The sequence below is a fragment of the Mesocricetus auratus genome, unplaced genomic scaffold (assembly GCF_017639785.1).
Source record: "Mesocricetus auratus isolate SY011 unplaced genomic scaffold, BCM_Maur_2.0 Super-Scaffold_100013, whole genome shotgun sequence".
Classification (NCBI taxonomy): Eukaryota; Metazoa; Chordata; class Mammalia; order Rodentia; family Cricetidae; genus Mesocricetus; species Mesocricetus auratus.
This window is the reverse complement of record NW_024429196.1, coordinates 42,410,397-42,422,807: the sequence shown is the minus strand read 5'-3', so window position 1 is coordinate 42,422,807 and position 12,411 is coordinate 42,410,397. Positions and strand designations below refer to the sequence as shown.

The following is a 12,411-nucleotide window of genomic DNA, read 5'->3' as shown; positions in this document are numbered from 1 at the left end:
CCTGTCAAAAAGTCTGTGTTACTGTGGCATACCTATCCTTTGCTGTCTACTCTCCTGTTCTCAAGCTCCCAAAGGATACACAAATGTTTATATAAACATCCTCTCATAACCACTCCTCAGCCTAGTGATTCCATTTCACAGAAGAATCCATCACCCTGTCTATCCTGTGACAACCCAAAACCCAGACATCCAAAGCTCAAAACTCCCAATGCCAGCTTCCACGGGTTCTCAGTCTCCCTCTTGGCAAATGTAATTGCCACTCCCGCGTCTCACCTTGCTCATGATCTTTCTCTCACTTTTCTTTGAGATAAATGACTGAGCCCCAAAGAAAGAGCCAGCCTGAGAGTGCTCTCACTGCAGAAGGAAATAATGTTTCAGCCAGTTAAGCTCCAGGCTACCACCCATCTCAAAGCACAGTCATGTTTTAGAAAGTTAAAATTACTTCAACCTCGATGTTAAAAAAGCGAAGATTCCAGGGTATTTCCTTCTGTGAAGAACTATTAAAATCTAGCTGCTGAAGAGATATCTGCCCAAACATACTGACCACAAAAGGGTCAGATAGTCTAGCATCCTGCACTCAACACTTGACTCTAAATTAGACAAGCAGCCTTGATGCCAAATAAACTTTCTTATTCACTTAGATGCATGGATGCCACAAAGTTATCAAGGTGCCCGCGCTTAATCCACAAACTTGAGATTATGTTTAATGCAGAAAATTGGAAATGTGAGTTTCCTCAGCATCGTTTCTCAAAAGTTAGAATGTTTCCCATTTAAGTCATTCACAACTCATTTGACACATCTCTTATCACTGAAAACACTGTGCTCAAATACAGAAAACAGATTCTCTAAGCACATGAGAATCTGAGACCTGTCAATCAGTCTTACATAAGAATTATAGGTACAGGCACATTTGGGCCAACAATGTACCATTCTGATGATATCAATAGATACAAATTCTGCTTCCTAATTAGTGATGCCACAGCTAACACAGCACATTACAGTTAACATCTGCTTCAGCATAGGTACCAGGTACCAGTAGTGTTAGTATTCAGTCATCTGTACTGGCCTGTCCTTGGGGTTCTGACAGGATATGCCCTCAGCTGCAGTCACTAAGAGCACCACCTGTGAATATTCAAAAAGGGCCCTGCCCACCACCTATCATCCTTCCCTTCCCAGCCCCCCTTCACCTTTTTCCTGTCTCCTACTGCTACTCTCCCCATAGGCTGGTCTCCTCCCCTTCCCCTTTCCCTTTTTATGGTCCTTTTCCCCTAATAAAAAAAAAAGCACTATGCTTGAACCCTGCCTTTCTCTCATGCACTGCTTTTCTTAAATTATAACAAGTGGGCCTACAGTATAAAGCATGGCTTCTTTGAGGCGAGCTAGCTGAGATTCTTAGACCTGAGCCCCAAGATTCTTCCAATAAATAATCACCCCTGATATTACACCTGACAAATAGACCAAAAAAAATAGCTGGGGAATCATGAATGTATGCATGCAAACCAATTCTAATGTGGGAAGGAAGCTATAAAACTCTAATTATCTGAAAAACTATTCTGATATATAGAATTTTTCTGATTTGGGCTAAAGTCATATGAAACATTATGAGAGGTGATACCAGGCAAAGTCATGATGGTACCATTTTAGAGTCTGCTAATGAAGTTAGCTACTAAAACTTCCAGCAATCTAACCTTACAGGACCACTGTAGTATACAACAGCCACCACTGAAATACTGTCATATAGCACATGACTATATTAGCTCAGAGAGCTGTTACTATCTTCCTCACGGTTATCAAACTTATATGTTAAGTACTCCAAAGGATACAGAAACAATTTGTGCAAAAAAATGTAAATACATGTACCAAATTAACACAGAGAAGACAATAAAGACATGTAAACAAAGAATTTTGTATGAGTATTAAAAATGTAATTTAAGAAGCTTGAAAGAAATTTAGATTGTGTTGTCAAAGAGAGAAGGGGGAGGAGACAGCATTTCCTTTGCCGAAATATGCAAGGAAAGATGAGTGATCTTCCAAACAACATTTGTATATCAATAGGAAGGAAAGAAGAGCTTGTTTGGATTAGAAATGATTCTGTGCCAAAAAGGACAATCCAAGGTCAAAAGTGCATTCCAATCCAATGATGGTCAAGAACCAAATCCAGTGACAGACATGAAATCATTCACAGAAGGAACTAATAACGAAAACACTCTTTGAAATTTAGATAAGGGATGAGGCCTAATAAGAACACCTAGACATGTAAGGAGACTGATGAGTAAATGGCAAGGAAAACACTAGAAACAGCATAATCCCATTCATTCCTGGCTTTCTTACTTAGCACCTTTTATGCTCTGAATGATCTTTGAAAGTCTCCTCAACACCTAAACTCAAAAGGTACATGAATTCCTATAACAACCAAAAAAGACCTGTGTATATATTAAAATTTTGACAAGTAGCCCTAAAAACATATACATAAAAGCAACACTAATAGTACTCTGCAGGTGGTATTTGTGTGTGTATGTGTGCATATGAGTGTGTGTGTGTGTGTGTGTGTGTGTGTGTATGTATCAAAAATAACCAAGGAAAAAGAGGCCTTGAATTTGAGAGGAAATATGGGTGTAGACAGGAGGAATATCTGAAATTTTCAAAAACTATTATTTTGACTAGTGTCCTAGTTTGTTTTCTATTGCTGTGATAAAATACTGACCAAAACCAACTTGAGAAGGAAAGAATTTATATTATCTTACACCTCCATACCACGGTCCATCATTGAGAGAAGTCGGGTCAGAAACTCAAGGCAGGAACTGAAGCAAGAAGCATAGAAACACACTGCTCATTGGCCTGTCTCCTATGGCTTGCTCAGCCTGGTTTCTTATACAACCCAGGACCACCTGCCCAGAGGTAGCACATTGAGGTGGGCTCAACCACATCATCACTAATCAAGAAATGCCCCATAGACTTGCCTACAGACCATTCTGATGAAGATAATTCTTCAATCGAGATACCCCTCATTCCGGGTATATTTAGGTTGTGTCAAGTTGCTAAAAACCAATCAGCAAGGTTTAAGGTTCATGGCTTATACCAGTCAGCTAGATGTACCCTAGGAAACTACTATGGTCAGGGCAACTTACACAGTAAAGGTTTTTCAGTTCTGGCATATGGGACTTCTTTGGTGTTTCTAATCCCCATGGCCTTATCTAAATCTAATCACCTCCCAAAGGTCTCATCCCCAAACACCATCACAATGGAGATTAGGGCTTCAAAATATGAATTAGGAGAGGAGATACACTTCATTCTATAGCGCATTAAAATAGAAAAAAACTGATCATAAATGTGGTGAGAAATCGCCGGGTGGTGGTGGCACATGCCTTTAATCCCAGCACTTGGGAGGCAGAGGCAGGTGGATTGCCGTGAGTTCAAGACCAGCCTGGTCTACAAGGGCTAGTTCCGGGACAGCCTCCAAAGCCACAGAAAAACCCTGTCTCAAAAAACCAAAAGTGAGAAATCTAGTGATGAATGATACACAGACAAGGAAGACCTGACTCCCAGGTGGCTACTGAAAGGTCACATAATGACAACTAGCTTCATATTTGTAAACAAAGCATGGTACTATCAACCAATATATGCTTACTGGGCACTGAATGGCCCCAGAAGAGTGGGAGCTAGATGGAGAAGTACAGGACAGACTTGACCTTCACCCTCCAGGACTTTATATAGGAACATGGAGCTGTAACTGGCAAGATGAAGGACCACACTCCAAGAAAAATGGTAACAATGCATGTGTTCGGAGGAAGGAAAAGCCCTGGAACCTGGCCATGGCCAGGAATGCACCTTTCCAATCTGAGCTCTAGCTGCTTCTCTGTATTTATTTTTATCCACGTTTATCTGATTGTTGTATGTGCAAGACTGTTCCTAAGTGCTCCATCATATCCTTTGTATCTAAAATGCCTTTCTTCTATTAACTTTTATTATCTCTGTGAAGTGTGTTTCCTAGATTGCTGTTGTGGGCACGTGCCAAGAACTGGTTGTGTTGTTTGTTTGTTAGTTAACTTGACACAAGCTAGAATTATTTGGATAGAAGATCCACAACTGAAAAAAATTCCTCCATCACATTGCCTATGAGAAGGTCTATAGCATTTTTTTCTTGATTAATAATTGGTGTGAGAGGGCCAAGCTCACTGGGTCAATGCCACCTGTGGGCAGGTACTCCTCGGTTGGTATAAGAAAGCAAGTTAAGCAACCCATGAGGAATAAGCCAGTCAGCAGCTGAGCTGACCAGTGAGCCAGTAAGTTCAACTGTCTCTGCTTGAATTCTTCCCCTCAGGTTTCTGCCTTGAGTCCCTTCCTTGGCTTCCCTGAGTGATGGATTGTTGTGGTGATATATCATTTATGATTTATTAAAGCTTGCCTGAGGGTACAGAAAGCAAAGCTAGCCACAAGTCATAGAGCCAGGCAATGATGACACACACCTCTAATCTCAGCAGCCATACTAGCAAGTCATAGAACCAGGCAGTGGTGGCACACACCTTTAATCCCAGGACTCAGGAGACAGGCAGATGGATCTCTGAGTTCAAGGCCACCCTGGGCTACACAAGACTGAAGATTAACAGAGCTCACACCTTTTATCCCAGCGCTTGGGATCACATGCCTTTAATCCCAGCACTAGAGGGGTACAGACAGGAGGATATGGCTGGGAGGAGAAAGAAATATAAGGCAGGAGGAGACAGGAACTCAGAGCTTTTGACTCTGAGGATTCCCGGAGCCAGCATCGCCATTTCAGTCTGAGGCAGAGGTAGGAGCTAGTGGCTAGATGCTTTGCTTTTCTTATTTTCAGCTTGAACCCCAATTCTATCTCTGGGCCTTTATTTTTCGTGTTATAAACTGCAAATTATAAGACACATAATTTTTTCCTCTATTACATTGCTTTTGATGATGATCTTCTTTATCACAACAATTGAGAGCCAACTATGATAGTGGTATAGCTAAGTCATATCACAGATCTATTTTCAGTTTCTCTAGAACATTTTACACTGATTTCCAGATTCCTACAACAGTTTGCAATCCCACTAACAGTGGATGAGGTTCCCCTTTACCACATCCACACCAGCATGTGTTTTTCAGCTGGGTAAGAGGATATTTCATTTACATTTCTCTAACTTGGGTGTTGCACACTTTTTGAGACTTTTTTTATTTTGCCACACTTATTTCTTCTTTTGAAAAATAAATCTGAAGTCTCTGTTCAGATTCATAGCCCATTTTTAATTTGTTTCTGAACTCTTTGTTTTTGGAGTTCTTTATACATTCTAGCTATCAATCCTACGTAACAGTCATAGCTGGCAGATTTTTCTCCCACCCCATAGGCTTCCTCTTCACTTGGTTGTTTCCTTGCTATTCAGGAACGTCTTAGTTTTATGAGATCCTACTTGTCAGTTGTTAACCTTCATTCCTGGGCAAATGGATTCCTATTCAGAAAGTTCTTTCCTATACCTCTATCTTGCGGGGTACTAGTCATGTTTCCTTCCAGCAGTTTTCGTGTTTTGGGATTCACACTAAGGTCTTTGATTAGTTTCTGTAGCCTACACAAGATCTTAACAATGACAATAGCAGCTGACACACCAACGTGGATAGAGGCAATCTCACAAGGAATATACATATTACACACAAAAAAAATTACAACAATATAGGAAAAAAGAAGCCATGAATTTCGAAAGAGAGAATGGATAGGGTATATGAGAAAGTGGTTTGGGGGAGAAAATAAAAGGAAGAAATGGACTAATGATTATATTATACTCTTAAAAATACTTTTTTAATAAAAAGAGGCATTTTATTAGCATACATTTATTGTGCAAAATGTAGGGTTTCACTGTGACAGTGTATTTTGCACACTGCCAGAAGCCATCCCCAGCGGTGGACAGGTTCCAGCAGAGGCTGCAAGGAGTAGGTGAGGGACAGAATGAGCCAGATGATGATGGTCGGGAGGAACATGCAGCCTGACTGACTAGCAGCCAGAGTGCTTCTTTGTTTACACAGAATTTAGTAAGTACAGATACATTCATGTTGTTCTAAAACACAGATCATACCATTTTTGGTTTTGGACATAGGTTTCACTTCCTCTTGCTCACTATTTAGACATTATTAATAAACTATGATATAACAGAGTTATCATTTCCAATCATTTTCCCTCAACTTTTAACATCCTTGATAAACAGAATTATCTTTTATAATCATCCTTACTCATTAACTCCATAACCCAGTTTTCAAGAATCTAGAGGCATATGACAGCCTGTTCTCAGGCTGGTAGCTTTTTTGAGTACAAAAACAATAAACCAAAACAAAATCTCGCTAATCCAGGCAGGCTGCCATGTACCAAGCAGTGTATTATTAACCCTTAATGGTTAGAGTGCCAAAGAAATATCCTCAGGACAAAGCTGCTTCAGTTATTATTCAAACTCTGGCATAATACAATGTTTACATTTTATGTATTTTTAGAATTTGTCTCTATGTCTAATCCTGGCATTCTGTTGTTCCTTGGTCATATGACACTACATTGGCTCTGCATGAGCTAACTTTTCTAAGAAAGGGAGGTCCTGACATCTCATTCTTTTACCATCTTTTTACATCTTTGCCCAACAATCTAAGTCTCTGTACAGGGCAGAGGTAACTTCAGCTAATCAAACTTTGTTGCTGCATATGCCACTCCATTGCCTGAGTGTACAGTGAGAAGAGGGTTGCAATCTGAACTGTAGCCAACTCCGCTAGTACACTGAATCTTGTCGACCTTTTTGAGTTTATTTCTAATATCTTGCTCCTGTGTAAGTACAGAGACAGATTTTTCAAGACTATCTCATAGCTTAATAAAGAGACCTCTGGCTTCTTTACATATATCACAGCCTCCAAGGCATAAAGAAGACATTCAACTAGATAAGGATGTGTCCCTAAAGTGGAGGGAATAGTGTGTTCAGGACTGTCCTGGGGAAGCTTAGAAGCAGCATTCCTGGGAGACGGTCTAAGTGATTCATAAGAAATTTTCCATCAATCCAATATTCCCAAACTGTACAAATATTAGAAGTCTCCCAAGTATGCAAAAGGTAGAGATGAAAACCAATGGTGGCACAGAAGCCATCACTGGGTTCAGTTTTGCTGGATCACTGTCAAGCAGCTGTGCTGGCTTTATGACTTTTACCGTTCCCATCAGATAAGGCTGTGCCAGCACGCAGTCACCCCACTGCTCCCCTCTCTTGTTCCTCACCCTTTCCCATTGATCACTTCCCTGTTCCCAAATAGATCCCCTGATGCTTTCAAGTCCTATGGGTTATTTTTTTAATTTAAATCTATTTCAATATGATAAAATATACAATATTTTGTTTTTCTGAGTTTGACTAATTTAACTTGGTATGATGATTTTCATCCATGTTCCTGGAAAATTAAAAAAAAACTATTTTCAGCTGGGCACTGGCATACCTTTAATCCCAGCACTAAGGAGGCAGAAGCAGGCAGATCTCTCAGTTTAAGGCCAGCTTGGTCTACAGAGCGAGTTCCAGGACAGTCAGGGATACACAGAAAAACCCTGTCTCGAGAAACAAAACCAACAAAAATTTCAAACTAGTTAAGTTTTGAAGATGGATTTTCATTAGTGTATGAACATGAACAGTTCCAAAGACTGGCAACTGTGGATCAAAAGCTGTTAATTTAACCCTAGATGAAAAGCAATTAGAAATACTAACAGACTACCTGGAATTCAAGTAAAATCCTTACCTCATTAAAACCACTGTCAATCTTATCAAAGTGCTTAAAGTTCTTGTTTACTTTTTTATCCTTTTCTTCAGTAATCACGTTTTTCTAAAGTATTAGCCTAACATCTCATCCCATGACACAACACAGTAAAACTTTGTCGTTTTCTACTTCTAGTAAAGAAAGAAAAACATAAAAATTTGGTAAACAATAGAAGTTTGGTTTGACTAATGAAGTCTTTGCATTTTTACTAACATGTAAAAAATATACTTATTTGACGTGACATAATGCTCTAAAGTTTTCAACACATAAATGACACAAAAATGTGATCACTGTTTAAGTACTTGGATGGTAAATTTTAAATGAATATGTTACAGGAAAATGAGGGTCATTTTAGAGAAAGTATAATGGTATTTTATAATCATACATTTCAAACAGGAATTCAAAAGTAACCCTGGTTATCTGGCTTCATTGGCTATTGTATAAATGTACTAACGATCTGTTCATTTTGTTGCTCAGAATATAGCACAATGTACATATCCATTTCTACTACAAGTGGGCATTTGAGTTGCTTCCATTTGGAGGTTGTCATGAATTACGCCATTGCTTATGTACAGTTTTATGTTATGTCTGTGCTACATGCATTTGTCTTTGAAATGAACTTCTTCAAAGTGCAGCTGCTGGGTTATCAGGCAGTCTTGCTCAGCTTTAGTAGATTCCACCAACAACATTATTCTTCTTGAGGTATTAATGGCAGAAGCAATATTACTTTTAAAACACAGAAGGAGTTGTTCAGTTTTCTTATATTACATAGGTAAGAGAAAGTTAGCTTCTGGAATAATGGCACTACCCAGCTCTAATTATCTGAATCACCTTAGACACATTTTTAGAAATGATTCCTTCATACTTCCATTCTTGGCCAACAGGATCACCACCACTGCTTCATTATTCCACTACTGAAATCACAAGTACCAATGCAATGAAGAGGTTGAAAATGCATTTGTTTCTTGAGGAAAGTAAAAAAGGTTATACAAATATAACAAATTAGTGTTTTGTCTGATCTTAATTTGTTTACATTATTTTTTACCTACAGGTAAAAATCAAGCCAAAGATATTCACTAATTTCTTAAAAATCTTTGCTTTTCTCTTATTATCTTGCTAATGAAGAGAAGGGTTCTAGAATAACTATGGCCAGAGGCTAGACTGCCACCTACAACTCCAGCATTCCAGGAGGAGCTAGAGTCCTTCCCCTGGCCTTCCTATAACACATATAAGTACACAGAGTGATGGCGGGGATTATTGAGTGATCTACCTAAAAAAAATAATAATACAGAACAATGTAAAAATTGGCAACTATTACATTTGAAGAAATTCAAGTGCTAACAAATGGTTTCAAAATAGAAGGGCGGCTTTTAAAAGAAGAGGCACACTAAGTCCTACAAATCAACCACATTAGAAGCAGAGGAAACAGGAAATACAAATCTCATGACAGATATGAAAATGCTAAAATATAATGACCATCTGAAATTTGACACTTAAAATTCTAATCTGACAAACACCATCAAGAAGGCATACTCTTGTACAAGTAATGTTTCCAGGAAAGACTATTAAATTTCTTGGAGAGAATAAACAAATAAAGAAAAATCTCATCAAATCATCTTCATCTACCAAAAGAGAGGAAAAACCAGCAAACAAAGCAACAAACACCATAGAAGCTTATCTTTCAAAGATTTAAGAAGCCAGAGGGCCTAAAACCAGAAGTTCAGATAGTCTTGCAGGTGAGATCATTAATAACCTAAAAACTGATGGATGGAGGACATAGCTAACATGTCACTGATTCACAGAAGACAGAATTGAAGGCACATGCTGAACAGAACAAAAGTATATGACTATAAACCTCACAGCAAACACGCGTCCTAAATAATGCATATTAAAGACTTAAGAGACTGTTCAAGCAAACTTTTCTTTTTAAAGTTGGGAAGTCATGTATGTGATGCTCCAACACCCTCACTTCAAGAATATGCATACACACACACACACACACACACACACACACAGCTACTATTTATGTGCATTTTCATGTTAACATATCACTATGGAAAGACCAATGACTTACATTGCCAAAATGTACAGCCAGTGTCTGAAGGAATAGAGGAGTGAAAGTAAGGAATACATTCCTCTTGGCAAAATAGGATGACTAAGAGAAAACAGAAAACAAAAGATGCCAGTTGCCCTGCAGGAGCAGTACAATGAGAGGGCACACTTCCCTTTCTGGATGCTACATTCCTTTTCCTCTCGTGTATCACATGTTGGCTTTAGAAACTTCAGTGTCCTATAATAGGTCTTACAACAAGAGCTGAGAGTTTTTGCTATTGGTATTTAATAGCTGTCATTCCTCCCCCGGCCTCACTAGAGAGATGGCTGAGCAGTAAAAAAGTACTTGCGGCTTTTGCAGAGCACCTGGGTTCAGTTCACAGCATGCACAGGTGGCTCCCAATATTCTATAACTCTAGTTCCAGGGGATCCAGGCCCCTCTTCTGACTTCTTCATGCACCATGGACACAGGTGATGACCATATATACATGCAGACAAAATACTCATACACAAAAATAAATAAATCTAAAAAAGCTTAACATCAACCCCCAGCAAAATAATCATCTTTTCACCCTAGATTTTCATAGTCACACAAAAAAACAGAAGTTACAAATATCTTTAAGGTGTATATTAAACACAAAAATCAAACTTCACACATATCCTTCATCCTTGATACCAAAAGTCCCAATCAAGTAAGCCAAAAATATTCACATAAAATATCTGAACTGTGTACACTAGAAGAGATAAACTGATCCACCAACACAATTTGGCAAACTTCAATCACATTTGGCAACTCAATGAGATGGCAAGACAATTCAGACATCAGAGAGAGGTTCAAGCACAAAGGATCCCACAAACTCTGAAGCATATAAATTAGCATTATTCACTAATAAAAGCAGGATCTTTTTTGTTTTAATAACAGTTCATCTAAACCAGTGGTTCTTAACCTGTGGGTTGCACCCCTTTGGGGGTCAAATATCAAATATCCAGGATATCAGATATGTACATTATGATTCACAACAGTTGCAAAATAAGTTATGAAGTAGCAACAGAGTAATGTTATGGTTGGGGATCACCACAACATAAGGAACTGTATTAAAGAGTTGCAGCATTTGGAAGGTTGAGAACCACTGATCTAGGCATTCAACATTGCCAATTAAATATATATATACACATTTGTATTATTTTAATGCTCCATTTAAAGTCAAATGAATGCCTATAATGAACCAAAACACTGTAGTTAGATAAATTTATACAAATAGTATATAAGTACAAACACATTAGTAAAACTACTAATATATGTATACTTGTATCTACAAAGATCTCTTTCTCTAGTTCATCTTTAAAACTTGAGGCATATACTATAAATTTTAGACTATACTCTTAGCACTCTAATTTAATTAGTACTTTCTTATACTATTCAACTGTTTAAAAAATCACAATTTTTTTAGCATGACACTTAACATGTACATTATTTTACACCACATACTTACTACATCAAACTTCTGAGTGATGTTTCCCTGGACATCAAGTAAATAAACCTTGCCATAATGTGTACCCAATGCCAAAAACTGTAAGAAAAGCAGAGAGGGCAATTAATGAATACACAGTGTACTAGTAAACTGTTAATATAAACCTATTCAAAGTGAAAACACTTAATGTGTAGTCATCTGCAACATCTTGGAAGAGACGCATTCCTTAAAAAAGGCCTGTCTCCAGCTTGGGGGAAATGACAGAACCAGGCCTATTTACCATGATAGTGCAAGCCGGCTGTCAAAATGACTCATGAGGACCCTCATCTACTGACAACTAATGGTGTGTGCCCACTCTGTACACAATGCCTGACGGACTGAGGCAGTAAATTAAAAATGCAGCAGTAAAAGCTCAACCATGCTACAGCTGAACCCAAAGTGAAAGGAAATGATTAAGAAACTCCCTAATTTAAGTTACCTGTGGAAATATAGGCCAGCATTTCAGTCCAATGGAGGAAAAATGCTTAACAACAATAAAGAATTGATTCTGAATGGAAAATTCCATTCCATATTGAGGCATGAAAAACCTCAGATGTTCTTGTACCATCAGCTTCAAAATATCTCTGTGAATGGTACCACATAACACTGAGCATAAATGTTTATATTCCAATGCAAAAATAATCCTTTCCTGTCACTAAATAACTGCTGAGCTACATATTCACTTTATGATATCAGGCTGGGTCATACATTCCACTGTTTCTTTATTCCTTTGAACTGATCCTAAACAAGCCAGAAGAAACTTAAGGACTACCTGAAATATGACATGAGATTTTTCTTCCTTTTCATTTCTCTAAGCATTACTCAAATAGTCCAAAATCCTCTGTATTTCACTGCATGCGAGCATGCTTCATTGCAACCTATAATGAAATGCTCAAATTCATAGGCACTACTAAGCATTTCAGTCAAGCAGCACAATCTTTAAAAAATAACCTTACAGAAAGTCAAGATTTGAAAGGATTTATCAAAATAGAATTGCTAAAAATGAAATTTCAATTCCGGCACTTAAAATATGAAGCTACATTAAAGAGGAGCCACAAAAGGGGGAAAAGGGGTTCAT

General features: G+C 38.2%; 1 protein-coding gene across 1 annotated transcript in view; it reads right to left on the bottom strand.

Annotated features, from left to right (window-relative positions):
- Vps41 (VPS41 subunit of HOPS complex) overlaps positions 1-12,411 on the bottom strand; it is a 157,741-nt gene that overhangs the window by 112,841 nt on the left and 32,489 nt on the right. Inside the window, exon 4 of the mRNA XM_005071807.4 lies at positions 11,316-11,393. Within this exon, the coding sequence (XP_005071864.1) occupies positions 11,316-11,393 (78 nt within the window). The remainder of the gene's footprint in view (positions 1-11,315; positions 11,394-12,411) is intronic.